Raw genomic sequence first — 27,115 nt, forward strand, 5'->3', positions numbered from 1 at the left:
TAAAAAGAAAAATAAAATCATAAATAATCAAATCCATCACCGTCTCACCCGAATGAGTCTCTTTCCCGTCGCCGGAGTTACTTCGCCGGCGCTACCGCAACAAGTACCTTTCATCACCCGTAAAAACCACGCCAATCAAAAGATCCAAAAACTTAATCAATCTACCTCCGAAACCATTGTTTCATGGACTTCTCGCATCAATCTCCTCACACGCAATGGTCGGTTAGCGGAGGCAGCCAAAGAATTCACCGATATGAGAGTCGCCGGCGTAGAGCCTAACCACATCACTTTCATCGCTCTACTCTCTGGTTGTGGTGATATTCACTCCGGAAATGAAGCCTTGGGCGATTTGCTTCATGGATATGCTTGTAAACTTGGTCTCGATAGAACCCATGTCATGGTTGGCACCGCAATCCTCGGCATGTACTCAAAACGCGGTCGTGTTAAGAAGGCTAGATTGGTGTTCGATTACATGGTTGATAAAAATTCGGTTACTTGGAATACAATGATCGATGGGTACATGAGGAGTGGTCAAGTCGATAACGCTGTTAAGGTGTTCGACAAAATGCCTGAACGAGACTTGATTTCTTGGACAGCTATGATAAATGGGTTTGTTAAGAAAGGCTTTCACGAGGAAGCTTTGGTATGGTTCCGTGAGATGCAGATCTCAGGAGTGAAACCAGATTACGTTGCTATTATTGCTACTCTCAACGCTTGCACAAACCTAGGTGCTCTCTCCTTTGGATTGTGGGTACATCGTTATGTTATGAGTCAGGGTTTCAAGAACAATGTCAGGGTGAGTAATTCACTGATTGATTTGTATTGTCGTTGCGGGTGTGTTGAGTTTGCTCGTGAAGTTTTTGACAAGATGGAGAAACGAACTGTAGTTTCATGGAATTCAGTCATTGTTGGTTTTGCTGCTAATGGAAACGCCCATGAATCTTTAGTCTACTTCAGGAAAATGCAAGATGAAGGGTTTAAACCTGACGCAGTCACTTTCACCGGTGCACTTACGGCTTGTAGCCATGTAGGTCTAGTTGAAGAAGGTCTTCGATATTTCCAAACGATGAAAAGGGATTACAGAATCTTGCCTCGGATTGAGCATTATGGATGTTTAGTGGATTTGTATAGCCGGGCTGGGAGATTGGAAGACGCTTTGAAAGTGGTAGAGAGCATGCCTATGAAGCCAAATGAAGTTGTGATTGGATCTTTGCTTGCAGCCTGCAGGACTCATGGGAACGATACCGTCTTAGCAGAGAGGCTGATGAAACATCTTAGTGACCTGAATGTGAAAAGCCATTCAAATTATGTGATTCTCTCGAATATGTATGCGGCTGATGGAAAATGGGAAGGAGCAAGTCAGATGAGGAGGAAGATGAAGGGTCTCGGATTAAAGAAGCAGCCTGGCTTTAGTTCCATAGAGATTGATGATTGCACGCATGTCTTCATGGCCGGTGACAGTGCACATGTTGAGACCGCGTATATCCGCGAGGTCCTCGAGCTTGTTTCTTCTGATTTGCGATTACAGGGCTGTGTAGGTGAAAACCTTGCTGGTGATCACCTCAGTGATTGAACTCCAGGGACTTTCACATCCCAATTTTTGTTCAAGTCAGATTGGCGAATTACTGAGCTTCATTTTATAATGATTCAAAGTAAGTGACAATGCATCCATTAGCACAAAATGGTTGACCTTATCGTGGTCATCACCTCACTACAAGCCATTGTTGCTTGCACCAACCTTCTTGCCAGCCCCCTACCTTGATCGTTGCAGTGAAAGATATAGGTATTAAAACATATACAAGACCTGCTAGCTTGAGAGTGTAAATATTCCAACAATTTCATTGTTAATGGATTTTCTAAAGATAGTGTTGTTCTAGGTACATCCGAAATCCGATATTGTTACTGTTGTATCATAAAGGTTAAAATTATCTTTGACGATTATATGTAACACATATCAATTTATTCATAGAAGCGTTTGCATATTAAAGCATGTATCATCGGCAGAACAGTATTTTTTTATATACAAACACTTTTCAACCCAAAACAATTTTTGACTCCATTTCCTCTGCATTGCTCGTATCGATCTTGGGTTGAACTGTTTTAGGCTGGAGATAAACACCGATGTACTGTAGTCCGGAGGCATCGTAAGTCCCATGGAAACCGCCAAACTGAGGAGATTTCCCGAATTTAAACGCGAATTTTTCGTAGCTGGAACCAGAGGTGCCAAAAGGACCGTACTCACTAGTGTTGGTAGTGAATTTGAGAGACCTTATGTGAGGATTGCTAGCTTCATACTTGTAATACTCTCCACTGATTCCAGTTATGTACTCATGCGGGTAGTTAAGCTCTATCTGCTGGGTCCAAATCACATGTTTAGTTATAACCACGTTTTAGTTGGAAATTTAAAGAAGAGTAAAAAAAAAATAAGACTTACAACGTCAAACATGTTGCCGATGAATGGACCGTGACGGTCGGATAAAACAAGCTTCCCGTCCAGAACGAACTGGAATTGGATAGACATAATACCTCCGAGGCTATGAGAGAGAAAGATCTGAGAGATGAAGCCATCGTGTTTTCCTTCGTCCCAGTTTACAATTGTGCTGCTTCTAGCATCATGCTTCCCAACGGGTCCTATCTTCATCTTTTCTTCCATTCTTTTACGACTAAAAGCTTTTGATTAGTTACATAACAAAAATAGGATTACAAAGTACCTTTAAATATGGAGATATCATCATATACAAGTCTTAGAATGGAATATTCCTATCCAATCTTGTATGACTTTCTCTCATTGATTTCTTTAATTTGTCTTTGCCTTCCTCTTCGTTTGACGCCTCGGATTAGAATATTCGTTGCCAATCTTGTAATATCTTCATCTAGTAGCAGCAATCTATTCCTTTCTTTCTTTTGCTTTTGCAAAAATTTAGTTAGTTGAAAAGTCAACCTTTGACTTTATATTTCCTGTGCATTGCTAGTACCGGTTTAAATTGTATTATCAAACCGTCAAAAATTTAATGTTTGTACCGAAGTGGTTTAGACCGCTCTCTTATAAGTTACAATAAGTAATCCGGAGAAACGAGCTATTTCCCCCCAAGAACTATCATATCTCGCTTGATGGAGCCCGAACTTAAAAGTTCTACACCTATATCCCCATGAAAATGAATTGCTTCGGTTTATCCGGTGAACCGGAGACCAAACAATATAAACTCAAAATTAAACCAATTATGACCCGATCCCTACATAGTCACGACCCGATTCCTTACCCACAAATTCCCAATTTTCAAATATCACGAACCCTATAATCAACTTGACATTGTTCTTCTTATGTTTTATTTTCTGGGTTCCCATTATCGAATTCGAGCTCCAGAATGAGCAATTTATCAACAAAGTCGACTGGAACTTCCAGTTCTCGTGCGAGAGGAAGAGTTTTCGGTTTTGAAAACATAATCGAGAACCGCCTCCTTGAATGCAACTCCATTGAAAAACGCCTGCTTATAGAACAACTCCCCATTCCCACGCCTCATATTCGTACGAGCTCTTGCTGGTCCGTCTTCATCATCGTCTTCACTCTCTGGGTACACATCGTGGCGGATTGGAGGTTTGTCGCTAAAATCCTCAACTAGTTGTTCGATGTGAAATTCGTCTCGATCTTCACCTTCTTCGTCGTAATCACCGCCGGGATATCTCTCAACTAACGACATCGTCTCTCAACTCGAAAGAACTCGAAATCGCAGTTTTTAGGGTTCTTCAAGTTTTGGGGATTTTTTCGATTTAGGGTTTTGTTGGGAGAAATTTGGGGATTTTTTGATTTAGGGTTTTCTCGAGATTGAGAGGATGATATATCTGGTTAAATCGACAAATTCGGGTAAAATCAGGTTTAATCTGGTTAATTTTGGTTTAGACTATTCGTTAGATGGTTAAGCAAATAGTAAACCGTCACATAACCAGGTCTAGGTGTAAATAGATATAGAACTTTTTTTTCATGGGGATATAGGTGTAGAACTTTTAATTGGGGAACATAGAGATTAGTCATAGTTTACATAGCTATATAGATTGTGGTTCAAGTTCGGACTCCATCCAGCAAGATATGATAGTTCTGGGGAAAAAAATAGCTCGTTTCCCCTAAGTAATCTCGTTAAATCCAACGCCTTCCTTGGTCGATCCGCTCCGTCAAGTAGCCGCCGTGGCGTGGCGTTTCCGTTCACTTTGGGGGAAAAAGCCCTTTACTTTCGATGCTTCTGTTCTGTTTTCCTCATCTCGTAGTTCTCTGATTTCATCTAAAAAACAAATCCGCTCTTTGTTTCTGTGAACTTCAGTTTTAGTGGTTAGATTCCATCTTCTTGTGGTATATTGGCTATGGCTGGAGTTATGAACAAGTTTCTTGTTGCGTCAATGTTCATGGCTGATGACGTAAAACAAAGACACCGGGCCGACCTACAGGCGGACCAAAAAACATCCTCGGATGTAATATTTGACTCTTCCCCTTCGTAAATCACGACTGACTGATATATAAGCATAGCTAGTGACTCGACTTTTTATTTTTTGTGTTTCTTACGTACGTACAGGTGTTCTGAGGGCTGATGTATATGCTAGATACTGTCGTCTCCGTGGCTATAATGCGATATATATGAATATGGGACTGCTACTGTTGTGAGCAAAGCTCTTGAGGAGAATTGCTCCCCCAAGGAAATCTGTGACAAGTCATGTTTTCTTTTGTTTCCTCTTTTTTTTTTACTTTTAACATACGTTTTCAGTTTTTCACCAATTCGTCTGGAGTCTTTTTGAGAGAACCTTCCAAAGAAACTTTGCACTCTAGCATCATCTATGATTCACAGTATTTAATGATGCTACTATGTCTTTTTTTTTTAGGAACCATGCCATTCATAAAGAAGTTTATGACTGGTTCGATATAAGTTTTGACAAGTTTGGGCGAACTTCAACTCCAGAACATACCCAACTGTGCCAAGCAATTTTCACTAAGTTGTCCGAAAACAAATGTCTTTCAAAGGACATCACAAAGCAGGTGAATATATCCCTCTTTTTAAAAACAAATCTCAAATGCCTGCTATGTATTGTCAACACTGAATGCTTATGATGTTTTTATCATTAAAAAAAAGTTCTCTCAAATGGCACTTCAAACTCGCAACACAGACCAACTTGAGCTTCCTTGTCTGAAAGATATAAGTTGGAAAAGTATATTGACGAGACATCTGCTACTGGATCGTGGAGTCAAAATGCTATTCAATCGACAAAGGCTTGGCTTGAAAAAGATAATCATTACAAGGGATCATCTAAAGTGGGGATCAGTGCCTATCCCAACTGAGAAATATGAGGATAAAGTAGGAACATTACTGCATGCTAGCCGATCTCATGAACATATATTATATATTATTAACATATTCTAGTACTAATTTGAATCGTGGTGATAGGTCTTCGACGAAGTTTGGTATGATGCTCCTATTGGATACGTCTCAATAACGTCATTCTACACATCTGAATGGGAGAAGTGGTGGAAGAATCCTGAGAAAGTCGAGCTTTATCAGTTTATGGGTAAAGACACTGTGCCGTATCACACTGGGAGTATATAACCAACCTTTTAGAGATTTTTTAGTTTACGGCCACTGAATGGTACAAGTTAGTTACATTCTCTTGCTTCATTTTTTTCTCTCTCTGAAATTGAAGTAAGAACCTCAGAAGCCGGGAAAAGATACCTGAAGACTGTTTCAACTGCCAAATTTGTTGTTATGCATGCAGGTGATGTTTCCCTCTATGCAGCTTGGAACTGGGGAAAATTGGACTCTGATGAAGACAGTCAGTGTGACTGAATATTTAAACTACAATCGTGGTGAGTTGATGTTTCGCCATTGGGAATTAATAAGAGTACCTGAATGATTTTATTGATACGTTTTTCTTTTTTAATGGGATTTCAGGAAAGTTATCCAAGAATAGAGGCACTGGAATGTTCGGAAATGCTGTAAAAGATACAAATATCCCTGTGGAAGTATGGAGGTACTACTTACTGACCGGCATGCCTGAGGTAACTGATTGTTGCTGCTTCATTGATCATTCGCATGCATGAGTGTGTAAATTAATGTTGCCAACACGTGATTGATTCTGTGGGGTTTCCATCTATCTAGGTGTCTGACCCATCATCATTTGTGTGCAAGCATTTTCAAGCAAAACAGAATAACAAGTTTCTGAGAAACCTAGGCAACTTTGTTAGCCGAGTTCTGAGTTTTATAGCAAAGCCCGAATCTGCAGGTCGGTTATTTCTTTCCAAGTTTTTTGAGCGTGGTAGCTAGCTGCAGATGACTTTTTAAGAATAACATAGTATCCAAGTTTGAGATATGGTATATGTGTTGTTTTCTTTTATGGAGTGAGAGGTTGTTGTTGGATAGCAAAAAATATCAAACTCACTTTGAAACAGTTAAGAACGAACACTAGCTTAGCTTGGATGCAAAAAGAAGAAAATACTTGCTAGCTAGAGAAATCAGGTTACCTGCTTATATACGTCTCTGATGTACTGACACTGATGTGAAGGTTATGGGTCTGTGGTTCCTGATGCTCCTGGTGCTGAATCTCATCTTCCAACGATGTCACTGGGGATAAAGGTTGGAAAATTGGTGGAGGAGTATGTTGAAGCCATGGAAAAGGTGAGGATCCGAGTGTTATCTGAGATTTGGTCTGGGATATGTGGCTATATCTTAGTTTCTTATGATTCTTCATAAATGTTCATTTGATGCCAGGTTAAGCTCAAGCAGGGGCTGACAACTGTAATGAGCATTTTGGCCGAAGGGAACAGATACTTGAATGTAATTCATATTCTCTCATTAAAACAAACTACATATAGTGAGTGTTATTTAGCTTTATTACTGGCTGTTCAGTCTTAACTGACTTTGCTGTTTTTAATCAGTGACAATTTTGATTTCCTCTATTAATTGAGTAATATAAAATTAATATTAATTTTATGAAGGAAAAAAAAAAGCACTTGTATTGCAGAGAAGCGGGTCTCGTAGTTTTCTTCGGAAGGTATCAAAGAATCGCCAGATCCTAGCTTCGCCCACTCCTGTAAACTCTCTATCATCTCTCTTCTTCTCTGTTTTGAATTCGAGATTCGAACTCCAAGATTACGTTTTGGAGTATTGTAATCTTTCGGGGGGTTTCATCTTTTATACCAGAAAAAAAGGTGAAAGATTGCAAATTTATGCTGCCATTACAGAGAAAGAGGATTTCCACTGAACTTTTTCTTCTTCTTAATGCGAAATTGATCCGTGATTGGTGCTTGGATGATGATCTTGGTGTCTTCTTGAGCTTAATTTGGGTTGACACCAGTTTACTGTTTCGATTTTTTTTTTTTTTTTTTAATTACACGGAAAGGGGAAACTAGATTTAGGGATCAATCCTCTATAGTATCTAGATAAGAAAAAAAAAATTGAAACTTTTTCAACTGTTATGTGTCTCTGCCTTGGGATATGATCATCACAAGTCAAAATTTATGTTCTTGAACGAGTTTCAGTTGTTTTTGCTTCTCGCTAAAGATTGTTGGAATATTTCTGTCGACATATTTCTAGATGTAAGCTTGAAAATGGTTAGGGCAGATGTTACTAGCTGGCAGCTGCGCTTCCTTATGCCTTCTCTACATCTTTTGAAGCTATTTTCTAAGCTTTGCTTACCTCAAAACTAATTTGTCCTAGCTTATGCTGAATGGTGTCTTTTTTTTCCTCTGGCTAACAGATCTCAGACTCCAGTTACCAAGATGGTGTACGAAATAACTGAGCAGAAAAGTAATAGTTTCTTCACAAATATGCTTTTGCAGCCACTGCATAACTTTTTTTTTTTTTTGAGTGATGTTTCTGTGTTAGAACTCTTTTGGCACCCGATTAAGTTATTTGTAAGCAGTGTGGTATTAGTCGTTCACTTCTCTTTTTCTTGACTTGTAAACATTACTGAACAGATGAAGGTAGGAATTGGTGTAGTTTTCGTTAAAGACAGTGTTATATTATATCTCTCTTTATATGAATTATATCAGTAACAGAAGAAAGCACCAACTTGATAAAGTAGGTGTTCTTTCGTGAACATTTTTTTTTTAGCTTCTAACATCTTCTGTGAATACCTCTCTTACTGATTTTACTTCAATATTCTTTGGCTCATGGCATCCATTTCTTGAATTTTTGCAGAAGTTGGGTTGGGACTCATTGGCTTTGGTTTATCCTTTACGTTTCTCGGTGTCATCTTGTACTTTGACAGAGGTTTGCTCGCTTTAGGAAACGTGAGAATTTACTTAATTCTCTCTAAACATCAGTCTACAGAAGGGTCCAACATTTGAATCTCATTTTGGCTTTTGTCTTCAGTTATTCTGGTTGATAGGTGTTGGCCTTTTACTTGGTTGGCAGTCGACTTATAGACTATTTACCAACGTTAATAACTTGAGGGTATGCTAATCTCTGTTAATTGTTTCTCTTGATGAACCTTTCATTCATAGTGACATATCAATTTGGTTGTTACTTCCTTCTTGCAGGGCACTGTCTGTTTCGTCCTTGGACTCTTTCTTATATTTGTACGTTGGCCCATAGTCGGCATAATCTTGGAGATATACGGTGTTATTGTTCTATTCGGGTGAGAGCACTGTTTATTATTGAAAATCTTCTTATATCAAAGGCAGCTGAAATATGAGCAACCAATAAACCACACACGAATCTTTGCTTACAGATTGATTATGATTGCACTTCATTCAGCTTCTTGCTTGAATGAATAGCTTGTTACTGTGTCTAACTAGATACACATTTTACTATCTTTGCAGAGGATTTTGGTCAACGGTAAAGGCATTCCTTTCCCAGATTCCTTTCGTTGGATGGATAATTCAGTATCCTCTCATGGTAAGTGATCCTCAACAACACTTCCATTGTCCTCTAGTGTTCTTGAAAAACATATTGGAAACGGATAGAGCCAGCTAATAGTCCCTTGATATGGAATGATCTGTTTTTGCAGGTTATTGAGCAACTTGTAAGAGGTTCTCGTTGATACAGATCCATCTCAATCTCATGGCTCTTCAGCCTCTCTAGAATTCCAAAACAACTGCTGCTTACTTTTTTTTTTTTTTTTGCTTCTACTTGTAGAAAACAGCATCACATGCTCTGTTTTTATCTTTTAACCTTTCCACTGTTTCACAATTTTTAATTTTTTTTTTCCCTTTATAATATCCCAAAAGTAGTTTAAAAATGTTACCTTTCGTTAAAACAAAATATTTGCAACTGATATAACTCTCTAAATATGACTCTCTAATCTTTGTGCCAAGTTGTCAACTCAAATCTGTAGTTTATCTTTCGTTGCCAACTCAATCTTGATTTATGTAACGTGGGAATAATAATTAAGTAGTTTGGTAACGAATCAACGACAGAGCTTTTTAGATAAAAAGTGTTTTCACGTTTTATTTTTTCGTACGGACAAAAGCTTCTAAAAAAAAACAGCCAAATAACAAATTCGTTTTGAGGATCAGACATATTCATTCATCAGAGATCGAGTGCGGGTTTTTTTTTTGTTCTCGGAGAGATGTCTTTGTCTCTTCGTGATTTCGTGGTCGGCGAGACACTGACCTAAACCCGGTTAATAATCTCCGACTACTACGATCAACAAAACCCAGAGGGGGAACACACCAAACCAAACCACATCACATCACTCGGCAAATCATGTGGATTTCGAGGCTGAGAAGAGTTAGGAGAACGATTATGGTTCTGGGCGTTGCCAATTTCCTCGTGATTGTCTCCGGCGGTGTTCTTACTCTCGTTTCTGAGTCTGGTTGCGACAGCGCCGGTCAACTATTTCCCCTCTATGCCGTTTGTTTAGCCGCCGCCGTCAAACTCGCCGCCATGGTTAAGGTCGGAACTACTCAGGAACTCATGGCTATGACAATCATGGATTCTCCTACTCAGAACAGCCTCCAAAGAAAGGTGCTTTTTCACTCTTTCTCTCTCTCAATTGTGAATTTCTTTTTTTTTTTTTTTTTTTTTTTTAAATAGAGTCTTTCATGAGAATCGAGAGACTGTGTAGCGAGCAGAATTGGTTCTGAGATTTTGCATTGCCTTGTTGGTTTGTGGAGTCTTTTATGACACCGGTTGTTATATTTCTTATTTGGGATATGCAGTTGAAGTATAAGACGTGGCTTTGGTGGACTCGGTTTGCAATGGTAATTACTGTACTGCAATTTATAGGTGCAACTTACCTTATGTTCCGTGTGGCCAAATATGTTTCCCGTGATGGATTGCCAAGGGATTGCGTTTTAGGTAATCTAAGACTTACATTGATTTGTTTGTTGTCTACAAGTCAACTACTTGAACAAGTTCAAAATTTCCATGTATATTTATTTGATGGGGTTGAACATATAGCATATCTGTTTACGTTGTAGCTTTATTTGGTAGTTCAGCTACATATCTATTTTACTATATCTATGCATTTTTTCTTGCTTAAGAATCTGTTTAGTAACTTCTTTTGCTCAGGGTTATATCCAGATACACGTGGGTGGAAGCAAACACTGGAGGTTGCCTTCTTGATCACAGTTTGCTTTGTTGCACTGGCACAATGCTTCACTGGATCAGATATATTGCAATGGCGGTCTTTCTACGCAACCCAAGATGATGCCTGGAAAGCTCACTATCAGGAGGTATTTGACCATGGAATCCGTGAAGTTTTGTGCTGTCTCGGACGTCGTGAATATATGTAAGTTTTGTTTTCTGGATTTATGCTCATCAAATTTATATTCCTTTCCCTGATTCTTCTGGAAACCTATTTCCTGTTTATAGCAACTTCACTAGTGCAGACTCTTAGAAACATTATTGACTGCTTCAGGGGTGTTATCGAGGAGGACGAAGTGTGTTCTGTTGCAAGACTATTAGGTGACCTTGTTTCTTATCGTGCATCGGGCACTGGCCATTTGGAATTTTTGGCAGGTTAAGATCTCAAACTTTAATTGACTGTTAATATTTAAGTTATGGTTTATACTTTGTGCTGTGGTCTGATGGTCTCTTGTCTCTACTCTTCGTTCTATGTGATCTCAATGTGTGAACCTTATCTAACTAATTTTTTGTCTATTCAGGGCTTGCTCTGCTACAGCATAATAGCCAGTATCCTGAATCATACGAGGACTGTATGGAAGCTCCAGCATTTCATCTTCAGGAGGCTGCTATGTTGCATAAATTTGCAGAAGCTGCTTATACTGTATGTTTGAACTACACAGGCTCCAAATCTCTCTTCTTTAAATGGTAGATATCACTAATATGCGAGTGTGGCATTGTGCAGGGACCACTGCTTGATGTCGGGAGAAATCCCGCCTTATTTTTATGCACATGGATTTGTAGACAAGGGATTTTAACACCTTGGAGCCGTAAATGGTATATTATACCTGGTTAGCTCGTTTGAAGAAACTCAACTTGTTTCTTTGAAGTTTACTATTTCCAGTTTCCATACTTTTCCCTTGTGTCTGATCTTGATAAGGGACAAATTCGTATGATATCAATGTAAGAAACTTCCTTGGGATTATTTGCAGGCGGCCTAAACTTGATGGTGATAATTGGTGGCGAGGTCATGCAGCTGCCTTCCTTAAGTTCATAAATTTTCCTGCTCATGTTCTTCGACGAGGTCGAATTTGTAGGGTAAGCTTGGTCCCTTTCATTTTCTGTTCCAAAACCCACGACCAAAGCAAGCCAAAGCAGATAATCTTGTATGGTCTGACACAATCGATGGAAATGGATTAACTGTAGATTTGTTATTTTTGAAGAAAACATTCTGTTTGTCGAAGTTGTTTGATATGTTTTAGCATCAATCATCAGAATCGTTATCGTATATTCATATAATTATTCTGGTGTGGCAGGAGAAGTGTAAAGCAACATACTTCGTTGTAGTCTTACATTATCTTAGATGTGTTGTAATTGCTGTTCGAGGAACTGAGACTGCTGAAGACCTCATAACTGATGGTTTAGGCCGTGCGTGTTCACTAACTGCTGAAGACTTGGATGGGCTAACAAAGTCAGTCTCTATCTCTTTCTTATTACAAATAATAATTGTGATTTTTGACTTTAGATTCAAAATAAAATGCTTATGGTATCACAACTTAACTAATTGTTAGTTTGTATGCTCTCTCGTTCTTCTGATTTATGTTGAGATCCCACTACTCTGCGTCCCATCAGGAGTAATTATTCTCTTTTTTGCTGTTTCATGTGTTGATTTGTCAGTCATTCACATGGTATGGATCCATCTCGTAAACACTACGGACATTCGGGAATAGTAGAGGCTTCAAGAGATCTATTTATGCAAGTAGAAGGAGACCCCGGAGGTAAGAGTTAAGCTATAACTATAACTGTGTTACTTGGTGCTGTACCTTTGCATGATACATGCTTCTCTAAAAGCTAATATACAAACGACTATGCAGAGTCAGGATCAATTGGGTTCTTGTCCTCATTGATTGGTGATGGGTGTGAGTGTGATGGCTACAGCATTCGCATTGTTGGGCATTCTTTAGGAGGTGCTATCGCCTCATTACTGGGAATCAGAGTATGTTTTCTATTCATAAAAAGTTACACACCGTTCTTTCATTTCTGATATTTTCCTTTCTTTTTTGGCGGGTAGCTTCGTTGCAGATTCCCTAACCTATATGTATATGCCTATGGACCCCTCCCATGTGTAGATTCAGAGGTAGCAGATGCATGTTCAGAATTTGTTTCAAGGTAGAGTTTTGAGCCATGCTGATTTAATGGTTTAGATTCTTTTGTTTAAAATGGTTTAGACTAATTTTTTAGGCCCTTGATGCAATTCTTAACAGCATTGTACTCCATAACGAGTTCTCATCACGGCTTTCTTATGGATCAATCCGGCGGCTCCAAGTAGCAGCAATCAAAGTACTGTCTCAAGACCCAAAAGCTGATACAGCACTCATTTTCAGACTCGCACGCCGGTTTTTGTCTGCGAGCAAACACCAACGAGAAAATGTGGAAGAAAAAACTTCTGAAGAACCAATGCTATCAACAATTGGTAACAACTTTAAAGTCTCACTCTGACACTCATTCTCTTTACTTTTCCATCAAGAGAGATTATTACTTAATGACTTCTTCTTGTTTTTCTTGGTGTAAGTTAATGAGTCACCGGAAAGCTTGCAACAAGAAGATCAAATTTATCCAATATGGGAAGAAGCTGAAGCAGAAATGCAGCAAGATGTCGAAGAGTTCATAAACCCGTTTCACGATATGGCCTCAGTGGATAATCCCGTGTCTCAGTTTATGGAAACAGTCCCAACAAGAGAAGATGATGATGATGATGAAGCTCCCGAGATGTTCTTGCCCGGTTTAGTCCTTCATATTGTACCCGAAGGAAACAACATGAGTGTGCCGATATGGCGAGGATGGCCAATCTGTGATGTGACTGATGGTTACAAAGCTTATGTTGCAAACAGAGAGAGCTTTAAAGAACTTATGGTTTCTCCATCAATGTTCCTTGATCATCTTCCTTGGAGGTAACTCTCTAAATTCACAACTTTGAATTTTTTACTGAGCTCTGTGATTCTTAGCTACTCATATTATTATTTTTTGTTAACGTCAGATGTAGACACGCGCTGCAGAAGGTTCTAGAATCTCGGAACCTCTTCTTTGATCTGACAAGTGAACCTGATATAGTATGACAAACAGGTTTCTCTAAACTGCGATTAAACAACACAAATACACAATGTGCATATGTTTCCACTGATACAAGCTGTATCATAACAACAAACAACTGAACATAATGAAAGAACTTTTTTTTCATTTAATTTAGCTTCAAAATGAAATTGGCGTTTTTCTTTTCGTTTTTCGGAGGCCCCCAAGAATCTTCAGATGCTAGGAGAAGGGATCGAACCTTTGACTTGTTAGGAAAATTTATAGATGTAGATTAGTATTTTGTCGGCTGGTCGTACTGTGGAAATGTTTTCAAATTTAAATTGTTTACTTTTGTAGCAAGTTACAAAGCTTTATTTAGAATCAAATTTCAGAACCCTCACTGCAGCTTCCTTGAATATGAAGACTTGTCTCTCAATTCTTGAAAAGTATGGAAAAGATGAATGAATAGTATAAACCTCGAACCAAATTTGGCTGCAAACACTGCAAGTTACACGAACAAAAAAAAAAGGTTTTTAGACTATTATCGATTTTTGACAAAACAAAACATCTTTTGTCAAACCATCAACATCGCAAGTCTGAATGTCTGATAATAAAAAACCTTTATATTAAAGATTGCTTAGGATATTCTTGAGAAATCATAATCTTTTAAGTTGGGAATCGAATAATTTGATGATTATTCCTTGGCATCATATTGAAGATTATTAAGGAGTTGAATAGAGGAAAAGCTGAATATTTGGACTCTATGGAGGCTCTTCTCCTTAAATAACCGAAAGTTTTGATCAGTTTTGAATCTCCTTTTCCCAAAATTCGACAGCCTTCCACTAAATTATACTCTTGAAGATGGCTGGTAAAGAGTCTCACGAATGTTTCTGTTTTGGATTTCAAAGCAAGTATTGAAGTGATGGTTGTATGATCCTAACACGAGGATCACTAGAGATTATCATGACCTCTTTGTTAATTACGCTTGAAAATTGTACATTTAAGGGCTGTTTCAAATTTGATCATTTAGATCCCGTCTGTCTGTAATTGCATGCCTGTCGGCTATCATTCTATAACTTTTAAACATATAACTCTTTTTATTAAAAAAATATTTTTTAAAAATAATACTTTAGGTTTTAACTAAAAATAAATAAAAGGACTAAAATGTAAAATTACACAAAGTCCTCACCTCTTCAAATGTTGTAATATTAATGTTTTCCACCCAATTCCTCAAAGTTAATGTTACCATTTACATCCAAAGTGGATACGTTTACTATTAATATCTGCAAAGTTTATATTAATAGTAATCCCAAGAAAAAAAAGAAAAAAAACTAATGTATAATTTTTATTTAATTATATATATGGATATTTTTACGAATGATATAAAACAATAAATAAATAAAAAACGAATCTCAGTGTAGACGAACGTATACAAAATATAAACATTCATTATGTTCCAAAAGAATATCTTTGACTTGCACTTTTCTGCTAAGTGGATCATGGTTCATGGATTTACCCCATTCTTCAATTGTCTACTTTTTCCCTTTTTATTAAAAAAGAAAGAAGCTCTGTTACATGCATATTTAAACATTAAACCTTGCATACACAATTACACATAGAGTAACATTCATATAAATTGATATTGTGAGGGGCAAAAAAGTTAGAAACATATCTGTAGTTTTGTTAGTAGAGTTATGGTGATATTTGTTGGAGTTAATTGGTGTTTAAAATTTTCAATTGTAATCCTGAAATCATACTTTGATGCCCCAAACTATAAAGAGTTAAAAAAAAAAAAAAAAAAAGTTGGGAGTTCAACGGACACAAGAATAAGTCAAATAAGGAACAAAGCAAAACTTGTTTGTTAGAGAGATCAGCTCTGTAGCTTTTTCAGTCTCTGTCTCGCTGCTGCCTCCATTCCTAACATTTGCATTTATTTTCTAAAGTCAAACTCTCTATTTCCTTGCCGCGTAAAACTCTTCCTTGTAGTTCGTGCCCGAGGAAAAAAAAAATTACACTCTTTCTTGTTTATCTTTTCCGGTATTTTTTCTTAAATTTGTCATTGGTTCTTTAGAAAAATGTTGTAGGAACAGAAAAAGAGTAAAGACTGTCTCTGGACTCTCCGTTGGCAATATAAAGAAAAAAAGAGAGTCCTCCAATCAAATTAAGTAGACAGCCATTGAGACGATTAAATGATGGATCGGACTAATAACAGTTAATACTACATTGAAGTGTGGGTTAATCCAACCAGCTAAACACATAACTGCAGTTTCGGTTTTGTTGATGACAATCAAATTATTGTTTCTGGGGGAAAAGTGCTTTAGTGAAACCCATTATCGTAAAAAAAGATGTTTTTGAATTAAAATAACATGCATATTAAAAGACAAGTGACATACTGCAAAACTTTTCTTCTTATTTTCTATTACATATATATAAATGTCAACGTCATTATGGTAAAATATATATATATATATATATGTCAACCTCGCTCGGAGAATGTCAATATATGTGTTATAATTATATATTGTGAATTAGAAGTAGATAGAACTTTATAGCTAATGAGGTGGGTGAAGTCCTCGACCTCGACTGATACCGTGGTCCGTACGTGTTTAAATTTTACCCTTTTTTTGTTCCTCCTTGGACAATAATGAATTTGCCATTAACCCTTTGCTTTCACATGACACGCGTAAACATAGTCTCTGTGTGTGTGTGTGTGACTGTGTGGTAGCGTCATTGATCCTTGTAGAGAAGAAACCCATAGTTCTCCTTCTTCTTTAAACGTCACGCACTATAAAGAAAAGGCATTACTATAGATTTATTATATGGGTCCTTTATACTTCAGTTGCCAATAGACTCAAAACATTAATTAAATTAAATGAAGTTATGCTTAAAAATTTTGAAAAATAAAAATAAAAATCAAACGAAATGAAACAAAGAATAATTGCTTAAATATCTTAGTACATGATAATAGAACAGAGGGAATAATAAATAATGATGCATCGAATAAATATGAGGCTAGCTACCTTGATATGGGTTCTTTTATTGCCATCAATGTATAATGTACTTTATGAAAGAATGACCATGAACTTTACGTCATTTATGACGACACATTGTAACTAATTCCTACGTTGAATTTTATTCTACTCGTTAAAAGTGTTGCTAATTACATATGGCAGCACAAATTTCACGATATGCAGAACTCTTAGTTTTTCACTATTCACAAAGAATCAACAAAACTATTAGTTTTGGTTCAACTGTGGAACTTATTTTGTTACTTATTATTTAAATAAATACTGTAGTTATTCTATAAAAAAAACATAAAATGCTTCTAGTTCGACATATATATCACCACCACATGCGACACATGGTGATCCAGATCCGACAATTATATTTAGTTAGTTTTTTTACAACTTTCCTAAATCCTAATTGATTTTTAAAATGATGGTATTTTTTTTTACAAAAAATGATTAATTTTTGTCTTTCTTTTAGTATATTTAAATACGTAGCAAGCAACAAATCTCAAACTTGTGCAAGAAATACCAAAATGAAAAAGTAAAAACGATAACGCAGAGAATAGAGAATGACGTTTAGCGTTAGGATTTTGACCTTTTTATTTAGGAAACAGCATCGAAAAAATCCTCACTGGACCTTTCTCCTCTTCCCTTTCAGTTTCAGATCTCTTTGTTTAATTCTTTAGTCTTTTCTTTTCGTCAGCTTAATTAAAAGTTTGGTACCTCTTTTTTTATAACACTAGCTAGAGGATAATTACTATAATCCTTAATTTGGTTACTGCCAATCCTTTTGTTAGTTTTACACTCATTAATTGCTGTAATATATTTAGCTAAATCTATTTCTAGTTTTTTCCAGTATGATTTACCTGAAAATTTATGATCACCGCACGACATTGTTGATCAAGTTAAACCATAACCATAATTATTTTTGTGGATAATTCTGCAGAAATGTTCTACGTATATACTACATCCCAGGGACATTTTTGAAAACTATGGAAAGACTTAAGAAAAAATACCATAAGTAATTAATCTTTTGTTTAGCTTTGTTTTTCCCTAAATTAAACAATAATTTATATTTTTAAGGGTTTCGATTTATTTTTAAAAATTTATTTGATATCCATCATAGAAATTTTTTGTAGTTGCATATATCAACGACCACAACTACCATATATAAATCTTAATCGAATACCTTAGTTAAATTTTATTGTATTCTCCTCTTTTTGTCCTGCGTTACCGAGTATAGTAAAGTAGTATATAGACGAGAAGCATGAGGCGTGAACAGAAATTATAAGATTAGTACAAAAAATAATTAATAATTAGAACCGACCACATTAAAAATTAATACTTGTCTCCTAACAAATGAATATTATTATTAAAATTTGTACCAACGATAACTTTTTTGAATATTTAATGCCTCAGTCAATACTCGCCGAACAGATATCTGTTGCTTTATCTCTCTCCTCCATCTCCATTCACATTTCACTCTATAAATAAGCCTCTCACTCATTGTCTCTCTTTATACTTCAACCAACTGCTCTATATCTCTTTGCTTCTCTCCCTCTCTTGACACTGCCGTCCATCAATGGCGGCCAAAGCCTTCACTCAAAACCCTATCTATTCTCCATCTTTAATTAGAGACAAAACTCCTCAACAGAAACACAATCTTGGCCATTTCTCCCCCTCCAAGAACACCGCTAAAAGACTCGTAGTCTCTTCTTCTATAATGTCCCCTCCGATTCCATCTTCTCCGCTCGCCCCTCCTTCTTTCTCTTCTTCTTCTCAGGTCGCTCCTCCTTCTCGAACACCTGCTGCAACTCTACCGTTGTCTCGGGTTTGGAGAGAGATACAAGGAAGCAATAACTGGGAAAATCTCATTGATCCTTTGAGCCCTATTCTCCAACAAGAGATTACTCGGTACGGGAACTTACTCTCCGCTTCTTACAAAGGGTTTGATCTAAACCCTAACTCCAAACGTTACTTAAACTGCAAGTATGGCAAAAAGAACTTGCTTAAAGAATCCGGAATCCATGACCCTGATGGCTACCAAGTCACCAAGTATATCTACGCCACACCAGACATCAACCTCAACCCTATCAAGAACGAGCCTGAACGGGCACGTTGGATCGGTTATGTAGCAGTTTCTTCTGATGATTCAGTTAAACGTTTGGGGCGGAGGGATATTGTGGTGACATTTCGTGGCACTGTGACCAACCCTGAGTGGTTAGCTAATCTAATGAGCTCTTTGACTCCGGCTAGGCTTGATCCTCATAACCCTCGTCCTGAGGTCAAGGTCGAGTCCGGGTTCTTGAGTTTATACACATCCGGTGAGAGGGAGAGCAAATTTGGGCTAGAAAGCTGCCGTGAGCAACTTCTCTCCGAGATCTCGAGGCTTATGAACAAGCACAAAGGCGAGGAACTGAGCATCACGCTTGCGGGACATAGTATGGGAAGTTCTCTAGCTCACCTTCTAGCTTATGACATAGCGGAACTCGGTATGAACCAGCAAAGAGGCGAAAAAGCTGTTCCGGTGACCGTGTTTTCGTTTGCGGGTCCTAGGGTTGGTAACTTGGAGTTCAAGAAACGGTGTGAGGAGCTAGGAGTTAAAGTCTTGAGGATCACAAATGTAAACGATCCGATCACGAAACTTCCTGGTTTCTTGTTCAATGAGAATTTCAGATCTTTAGGTGGTGTTTACGAGCTTCCATGGAGCTGTTCTTGCTACACTCACGTGGGAGTCGAACTCACACTCGATTTCTTCGACGTACAAAACATTTCTTGTGTCCATGACCTCGAGACTTATATCAATTTAGTAAACCGTCCAAGATGCTCCAACTCGGCGGTTAACAAAGACAATTTTGGCGGCGAGTTTTTGAATAGAACAAGTGAGATGATGTCCGGTATGGGACGACGTCGAGCGTTGCAGCTAAGAAACGCAGCGACTAATGCGGCATATTTACTGTGTTCTGTATCCAATCAGATGTTGTATTATAGTATATTTTAGGTTTATAGATTGATCCAAGCTAAAAAAATTGGGTCTTTTTTTAAGATAGGACAAATAATTGTAACCCTATCTTTTACGTAGCAGGTACATGTTGTTGTATATGCATTTAAGATGGTTTGTGCCAGATCAAATTTTTTTTTTGGTATGTGAATATCATCATTACACGAAGCACTTTACGAAAAAGCATAGATCGTTTCTATTTTCCAGAGCTAAGATTAATTCTTGTATCAGATCTATCAGCTATGTCAATTGTGAACAAAAGTTTTCATTTTCTTTTGTATGTCCTTTTTGTACTTATGATATGTTCTTTGCGTTATCACTCTAATTATATTGACTAATACAGACTAGACCCTCTATACGTTTCTACCTTCTAAATGATAAGACATATAATCAATTCACATTTTACATTTTAGTGTTTTTGTTGTTTTCTTTAAATTCACAGTAAATATTTTTCTTAGAAAAGAAACAAGTGAATAAAAATAATAAATTTGTATTAATTTAAACACAAAAATATTTCATTGCGTGTCTTGTATACTGGATACTGTTGCTCTTGCAACCAACTACTACAATTTCTTTATTTGTTATTATTATTATATATGAGTTCACAATATAATACTTTTCTATAGTTTATATAGTTCTCAACATTTGAAGTACAAAAACCGTCAAAACTCAAGATTATGAATGAAGCAAGGGACATCCCAATCTGGCGTGTACATATATACCAGCGTGGTGTGTATGTCTCTATTCTATTTCTTATCCATATATATATGGCTATTTATATTTTTATAGTGAAAGTGACGAGAGAAACTAAATTATAATGGCCAAAGACAAAGCCATTTTTCAAAACTTCAACATCGTTGTAAGATAAAAATGGCCAAGAAGAAATCATTTGTCAACGTTTCAACATCGTTGCAAGATATAATGTAATGTTCCGTTTTTTTCCAAATAATCAAAGAATGACAGCAATGGGTCTTATATACATGTACATATGTAACTACAATCTCTATCTATATTTTTCCATTTTGTATATGTCAAGTGTCTTTCTCTCGTGTTATGCGAGGACGGAGGATCTATATCTCTTATTTTTAATTGCAAGCTTATTTAGAAATATAATATATATATATATATATATATATATATATATATATATATATATATCCTGGTTAAAGTAATATGCTATATATAGTACAGCTCTTTAAATTATGAAAATGTTATTTACTAGAGAAATAATGAAATATGCTAATGTGAACAAATCGAGTATTCGAAGGAAGTTATGCCGCTAATTTCCAATTTGAAAAAAAACACAAAACACTCTTCATGGACATGATAAAAACTAAGAATTGTGTTTGTTCAAAGTAATTAGAATGAAAGATTTATGAAAGAGACCGGGTTTGAAAGAAAACGGAGCATATCAGGCAATGAAATCTTGAAGTTTGATTTGTTGGTATAATCCAAAATTTGATCTGATTGGCAAATTCCTGAAGATGGGAAGATGTTCTTATAAAGTCAGACAATGTAATATGAAGATGTTCTTATAAAGTCAGACAATGTAAATTGACTGAAGAAAAAACTTCATTCATTTTACACAAAAAAAAAAACTTGACGTATTATAAAAATAAATAAATAAGAATCAAGAGAAGAGAGAAGAGTATCTCCATCCGTGTTTTGTCGTATGCAGTGACGTGATTTTGTTTATCGAAGTCGTTCGTCTATGATTTGGACAATTTATAGTTGTCTGATTAATGAACTGCATATATGTGATATTCCATTGTAATATATTTTGCATGCTTATATAGTACTACTTTCAAATTTTATACAAAGTCATTTAAATTAACAACAAAACGGAAATAAAAGAATCCAATATTGTAGTATTTTACAATTCAAAACTTATATATAGTATTAATTACTTTCAAATTTTATACAAAGTCATTTGGAAGTTTGGTTAACATCATTCAGCTAGAGATATGTCAAGGATAATAAAAAATCACATGCACATATATATATAAGCAGAGTAAATTAATTCAACATTCAACTTCTTACGAATTACGAATCATGCACATGCCTATGGGGTCAATTGTCAAATAAGGGTGGGGCTGGATTGGAAAACACAATTGGAAGAATGTTGTAGATATTCTTGCATGCGCGTCAGATCGATATACATATCCGGCCAGTTTGTGTGTTTATATAAAGGGACTTCACTTTTTGGAAAACGTTTATTTTATTTTGCATGCAGATATCATCAAGCTGTAAGTAATTAAGAGAGTCCGTACGCATCTTAATTACGACTTTTTTTTTTTTTTTTTTTTTGGTACTGTTAACAGACAAGAGGAGATATATCATTATCATCTATACATTTGAATATTCTTCTTTCCTTTTATGGATAGATATACATACATATTTGATATTTGTTTCGAAAATGAGAGTCGTGTGAGGGAAGAAATGTCCACCTTCGTGAGCACTTCGTTATAACGATTACGAAGAAGGAAAACGTGGCTTTAAAGTAGAAATTTTGGAGGTTGAAAGTAGGAGTAATTATTGTCACTTTAAATGATTTTATGCATGGTTTGAAGTTAATCTTCAATTTTGCATTTTTAATTTTAATATATGGTATTTTGTTAATCAAAGTTGGTAAAAACTGTAACATGTTCTTTAGTCCTTAACTAACCATATTAAAACGCTGGATTTGATTTTGAGTGAGATCGAATCCTTTAATATCTCTCCTGCAAGTTTTATATACTACTGTATGTGTTTATTATTCTTTTATTTTATTATTGATTTTTGTTACAGATTATGAAACTCTCTGAGTTCGAGTTAAAAAAGAGAAGCCTTTTTCAATCGTGGCCCAAAGCCCAAAAGGTGACTAAGCTGACTCACCGTACTCGATAATACAAAAATTAAAAAAAAATTTACTTAAAGGTCTGATTGGCTGAGATCACGTGAGGCGCACATGTGACATCCATCGAATGAGCCAATCACTTGAAAAGAAAAGAAAAAGGCATCTCTCTCTATCTTTTTATTTTCTTTTCAAAAAAAACCAAATAACTTTGCTTTGCTTTGCATCTCTCTCTCTCTTCTCTCTCTTCTCTCTCCATTTGGCGATAGAAGTCATGTACCAATCATCTTCATCCACGTCATCATCATCGCAGAGATCATCGCTTCCCGGCGGCGGAAGCGGAGGAGGACTGATCCGATACGGGTCAGCACCGGGATCGTTTCTAAACTCTGTGGTGGACGAAGTCATCGGAGGAGGGTCAAACGCTCGTGACTTCACCGGTTATAATCAGCCTTCTGATAACTTCATCGGTAATTTCTTCGCCGGAGCTGACTCATCCTCGCTGAGATCCGATTCGACTACTTGTGGAGTCAACTCATCATCCGAAGGACAGAAACATAATAATAATAACAATAATAAAGATGTCTTCCTCGACAGATCCTACGGTGGTGGTGCTGGTGGTGGATTCAATCATGAGATCTCGCTGCACAAGAGCAACGAACTCGGTGGAGGATCAGGATCTTACTCTCTCGCTAGACAACGTAGCTCTCCCGCCGATTTCTTCAGCTACCTCGCCGCTGATAAAAACAGTTAGTTCTTGATTTTTTTCACTTTTTTTTTTTTTTATTTTATTTTTCAAGAAACTTTAATTCCAAATATAAAGACAGACACTGAACTCTAGGACTTTAGGATTTGCCAAAATCGGAATGTAGTTATGAGATAGTATGGGTTATGATCACATCATCCAATCCATTTGGCTGCTGAATCAAAAGATCCATTATTGTTATTATTACATTTAGGTGAAATGTAATGAAATCTAACTAGGAGGCTATCTGCTGAGGGTATTTTGGGTATCTCACTATAACAGACTGTATTATACGATATACCAAGTCCATATATAATAAATAAGTTGACTTGACATTGTGTTCTTTAGGGTCGTTGCTAGTTTTTTTTTTTAGCTTCGTTGGTTGGTAACTGTGCAGGACGTGATCATCGTATTTTTAAAATGACTAAAACGCCCTTTGATCCGGACCACGTGCTTTAAAAAAATACAGCAAAAAAATTGTGCCTCGGTTACCCTTTCGGATATTAGTATTTTAAATATCTTCGACGAGGATTCCCAAAAAAACCAAGTTGCAGTTTTATACTAACAAAGAGGATTGGATTTTTTTAGTTACTAACCAATAGTATTTCTGCTGACGTGGCGAAACTTCATTGGTTCTTGGGTATTTAAATGGAAAAGCGATAGATCTAGTTGGTGGATCTGTACCCTTTTATTTTGTGTTTCTTTCGTTGGTCCTGAGATGATTCGTGCCCTTTGCTTCGTTGTTGTTATCTCTTAATTATAATATCTTCCACCAAGCCTGGATGTGACTTCCAAGTTACGGTGTCATCGGTCTGAACCGGCACTGACCTAAACCGATATTTATGAATTTGTTTGATGTGAATGTGAATGAAATTTTCGTATGATGCAATGTCATTAAACTATATAGTTGACTTTGTGAATCAGATTTCGCATTGAATCAACCAACCAGTGAATATAGTCCGCAAGGAGGGTCGTCTAATGCGGGACGAGGACATTCGAGACTGAAGTCTCAACTAAGCTTCACGAGTCACGATTCTCTGGCTCGGATCAACGAGGTCAATGAGACCCCTGTCCACGATGGTTCTGGCCATTCGTTTTCAGCGGCTAGCTTTGGTGCCGCCGCTACTGATTCTTGGGATGACGGTTCCGGTTCAATAGGGTTTACCGTCACCCGACCTAATAAACGGTCCAAGGACATGGACTCAGGTCTCTTTTCACAGGTACATTTTGTTTGTTTCCTTCCATGTGGGTTTGAATTTTTTGTCGTATATATTTGTTGGTGTGCTCAAAGTGGCAAACACTTGCTGAATCTTTCTATCATTGGTTTTGCAGTATAGTCTTCCTTCAGACACTTCAATGAACTACATGGATAACTTCATGCAGCTTCCAGAAGATTCTGTACCCTGCAAAATCCGGGCCAAGCGCGGTTGCGCCACCCATCCAAGAAGCATCGCCGAGCGGGTCAGTGAAATCACACATCTTTCTTTATTTAGCAGCAAATTCGTCGCTAACTTAACATGTACAATATGTCAATATGTATTTATATATATATATATACTGATGATTCATATAGGAGAGGAGAACGAGAATAAGCGGGAAACTAAAGAAGCTACAAGATCTTGTCCCCAACATGGATAAGGTTACTTTGAAAATCATATCAAGTTTAGTATATATATAGTAACATTATTTTGTAAAAGTGTTTATTAACTTATACGATATATTTGCTTGTTATTGATTTTCTTAGCAAACAAGCTATTCAGACATGCTGGATTTAGCTGTACAACACATCAAAGGCCTTCAACATCAACTTCAGGTTCTCTACAAAACTATCAATTATCTTTCTTCTCTTTTCTTTTTCTGTTTAGTTCAGCTGAATCCCTTTTCAGAGTTCTCTCTAATTCATCTGTTTATATTTATACTTACACATATTCATCTACAAACACAGAACTTGAAAAAGGATCAAGAGAATTGCACGTGCGGATGCAGTGAGGGACAAAGCTAGCTGCAACCCTAACGGTAGGGATTATCCTAGCTAATTTTATTTTTGTTGTTCCGATATTTAATTATCATATGTGGTTTGATAATATAAGAGAATTAGTGAAGATGTAAATAAATAGATTATTTAATGCCTAATTCTCTTATAAAGTTCTCATTCGTTATCGTTATAAGATACAACATTGACAATTGTTTATTACTATGTCTTTCTTTTTTTTCTTTTTTTCCAAGTGTTGTCCTAATGATGTTGCTTGATTTATAAGAACTTTGCTATGAATTCCAAAATCATTTTGAGTTACAAGTAAAACGCAATTCGCTTTTTTGGTTTTCTAATCCTCTGTTTTTTTGTTGTTGGTGACATGGTGTTGTCATAAAGTAAAATCCGAGACAAAAGATTTGAGTTGTGTGACTAATTCCATGTTTACTTTAACCAATAAATATATTTAACCAATAAAGATTTGCTCCTCTGTTAGGTTTCTTAATTCTTTGATTCACTGAACGAAATCTACGGAATATCGAATCAATCTGAAGAATAACTGAATATGAATAAACAAAAGCATATGATCAGCAGGAGCAACGATAGCCATGATAGGTAATTCGACAAACGAAGATTCGATAGATCCTTCTCGGATAAAAGGGGGATGTGGCCAAGAAGATAAAAGAGAGAGAAGAAGAAGATAGAGAAACCCTAAACGAAATCAAAACTAACCCAGATCTAATTTCATTGTTCGGCTTTCTCTCTTCATTCAATACCCTAAACTTAAGATTCAACACTATACACTAGCTTATCTCCCCGGTGAAAAAGAAAAGAATAGAAAATTAGGGTTTTGGTTTCTGCAATCCGGTTCGGTACGGTTGACAGAAAACCGAGTCACCTCAAAATGGAAAATAAAAAAGAAACAGCCCCGGAAGCCCCCGGTCTCGAACCCACAGTGCGTGTGGTATGAGATATGACAAAGGGCGTTTTTACCACCTCACCACGACAATTATCATGGAATTCTCTTCGTATTGAATATATATATATATATAGTAATATTAAAATTTAACTCCATTAACGACTTGTAACGTCCCGTGGATTGCGGATTCGAATTTCAATTTACCAACAAAATTAAAATATGATGTATTTTTAGATCAACAATAATTAAATGATTTTTTTTCTTCCAAAAAAAAATTTCTGCTTTTTTCCCCCAAAAAGTATCATCAAAATATAAAGATATTTGAGGTCCTTTAAAAATTTATAGAAAAAATAATCAACAAAATTATAGAAATCTCTCTAACAATCGTTTAGAATATTTCAATTATTTACTTCAAAAATGCATTCTAAAGTAAAATCCAATAACACTCTAAACAAACTAAAAGTATTGATCATTTCTAATGTAATAATGCTAATTTTCATATAGTATATTTTATGCTTTCCCAGGTACTATTTCCAAAATTCAATATAGCTATTACATATTATTATAGTTTTTTCGAATTTCTTTTCTAATATTTTGATGCCAAAATTACTTTACACCAAATGTTTGGATTTATACCAATAATAATTTTTGACATGAGAAAGATAGAGAGAGAGTAGTTAACTCTTTGGCAAATCGTGTACACAAATTGTTATTTTTAAAAATTATTTCAATTTCTTTTGTAAGTTTTTCAATAAATAAAGAACTCAATTTCTTTGTTATGTTATCAAAAACTATTTTCTAAAACAAAATGAAGAAAATATTATATATTTTAATTTTTGTTATCCATACTTATTTTTATAATAAAGAAATTCAATATTTTTATACAAACTAAGCGATTTTTTGAAATCACTATCAACAACCTCTCCAAATAACCTAAGTCTTCGGACGGCATTCACTGGCTTATTAGGATTTTGATGCTATTCGACGCCTCTAAGCTTTCCGCCGTTGCTTCTATAGTTGTTGC

General features: G+C 36.2%; 7 protein-coding genes across 17 annotated transcripts; 6 read left to right on the forward strand and 1 right to left on the reverse strand.

Moving 5' to 3' along the window:
* The first annotated feature begins 6 nt into the window (after positions 1-6).
* Positions 7-1,987, forward strand: LOC104739120 (pentatricopeptide repeat-containing protein At1g05750, chloroplastic). Its single transcript, XM_010459369.2, has one exon. The coding sequence runs from the start codon at positions 53-55 to the stop codon at positions 1,571-1,573; it is 1,521 nt and encodes a 506-aa protein (XP_010457671.2). The 5' UTR covers positions 7-52; the 3' UTR covers positions 1,574-1,987.
* On the reverse strand, positions 1,939-3,362 carry LOC104739119 (protein RESTRICTED TEV MOVEMENT 1). Of its 2 annotated transcripts, none has more exons than XM_010459368.3 (2): positions 2,435-3,362; positions 1,939-2,351 (listed from the first exon to the last, which is right to left on the reverse strand). In XM_010459368.3, the coding sequence occupies exons 1-2, from the start codon at positions 2,651-2,653 to the stop codon at positions 2,034-2,036; spliced, it is 537 nt and encodes a 178-aa protein (XP_010457670.1). In that variant the 5' UTR covers positions 2,654-3,362; the 3' UTR covers positions 1,939-2,033. The 2 variants fall into 2 exon arrangements, with proteins under 2 accessions (XP_010457670.1, XP_010457669.1); XM_010459367.3 differs by having other exon boundaries at positions 1,939-2,354; positions 2,435-2,884.
* Positions 3,363-5,492: 2,130 nt separating this feature from the next.
* On the forward strand, positions 5,493-6,887 carry LOC104774224 (methionine--tRNA ligase, cytoplasmic-like). Its single transcript, XM_087484663.1, has 6 exons — positions 5,493-5,631; positions 5,752-5,842; positions 5,928-6,034; positions 6,135-6,258; positions 6,538-6,650; positions 6,744-6,887. Exons 1-6 carry the CDS (start codon positions 5,623-5,625, stop codon positions 6,885-6,887), a joined length of 588 nt encoding a protein of 195 aa, XP_087340789.1. The 5' UTR covers positions 5,493-5,622.
* An 83-nt stretch (positions 6,888-6,970) lies between these two features.
* Positions 6,971-9,216, forward strand: LOC104739121 (vesicle transport protein GOT1-like). 2 transcript variants are annotated; one of them, XM_087485010.1, is made up of 7 exons: positions 6,971-7,183; positions 7,732-7,781; positions 8,175-8,266; positions 8,349-8,429; positions 8,516-8,613; positions 8,798-8,873; positions 8,986-9,216. In XM_087485010.1, exons 2-7 carry the CDS (start codon positions 7,754-7,756, stop codon positions 9,016-9,018), a joined length of 408 nt encoding a protein of 135 aa, XP_087341136.1. In that variant the 5' UTR covers positions 6,971-7,183; positions 7,732-7,753; the 3' UTR covers positions 9,019-9,216. The 2 variants fall into 2 exon arrangements, with proteins under 2 accessions (XP_087341136.1, XP_087341137.1); XM_087485011.1 differs by having other exon boundaries at positions 6,971-7,026.
* A 68-nt stretch (positions 9,217-9,284) lies between these two features.
* LOC104743160 (uncharacterized) lies at positions 9,285-13,786 on the forward strand. Of its 9 annotated transcripts, none has more exons than XR_015580275.1 (14): positions 9,285-9,944; positions 10,139-10,277; positions 10,474-10,710; positions 10,840-10,940; positions 11,087-11,208; positions 11,290-11,381; positions 11,537-11,642; positions 11,861-12,015; positions 12,222-12,322; positions 12,419-12,511; positions 12,616-12,713; positions 12,809-13,017; positions 13,117-13,495; positions 13,582-13,786. XR_015580275.1 is itself a non-coding variant. In XM_087485005.1 (14 exons), coding segments are annotated over exons 3-14 (1,566 nt in total). In that variant the 5' UTR covers positions 9,285-9,944; positions 10,139-10,277; positions 10,474-10,708; the 3' UTR covers positions 13,661-13,786. The 9 variants fall into 9 exon arrangements, 6 of the variants coding, with proteins under 6 accessions (XP_087341131.1, XP_087341130.1, XP_087341135.1 ...); XM_087485005.1 differs by having other exon boundaries at positions 12,419-12,540; XM_087485004.1 differs by having other exon boundaries at positions 10,491-10,710; positions 12,419-12,540.
* Positions 13,787-18,164: 4,378 nt separating this feature from the next.
* LOC104739122 (galactolipase DONGLE, chloroplastic) lies at positions 18,165-19,622 on the forward strand. The gene has a single exon (XM_010459377.3). It carries the CDS (start codon positions 18,204-18,206, stop codon positions 19,620-19,622), a length of 1,419 nt encoding a protein of 472 aa, XP_010457679.1. The 5' UTR covers positions 18,165-18,203.
* Positions 19,623-22,542: 2,920 nt separating this feature from the next.
* LOC104739123 (transcription factor bHLH128) lies at positions 22,543-25,480 on the forward strand. Its single transcript, XM_010459378.3, has 6 exons — positions 22,543-23,204; positions 24,125-24,420; positions 24,533-24,661; positions 24,774-24,839; positions 24,945-25,013; positions 25,146-25,480. Exons 1-6 carry the CDS (start codon positions 22,586-22,588, stop codon positions 25,200-25,202), a joined length of 1,236 nt encoding a protein of 411 aa, XP_010457680.2. The 5' UTR covers positions 22,543-22,585; the 3' UTR covers positions 25,203-25,480.
* Positions 25,481-27,115: the final 1,635 nt, after the last annotated feature.

The sequence above is a fragment of the Camelina sativa genome, chromosome 14, assembly GCF_030686135.1.
Source record: "Camelina sativa cultivar CO46 ecotype springtype chromosome 14, ASM3068613v1".
NCBI classification, from domain to species: Eukaryota; Viridiplantae; Streptophyta; class Magnoliopsida; order Brassicales; family Brassicaceae; genus Camelina; species Camelina sativa.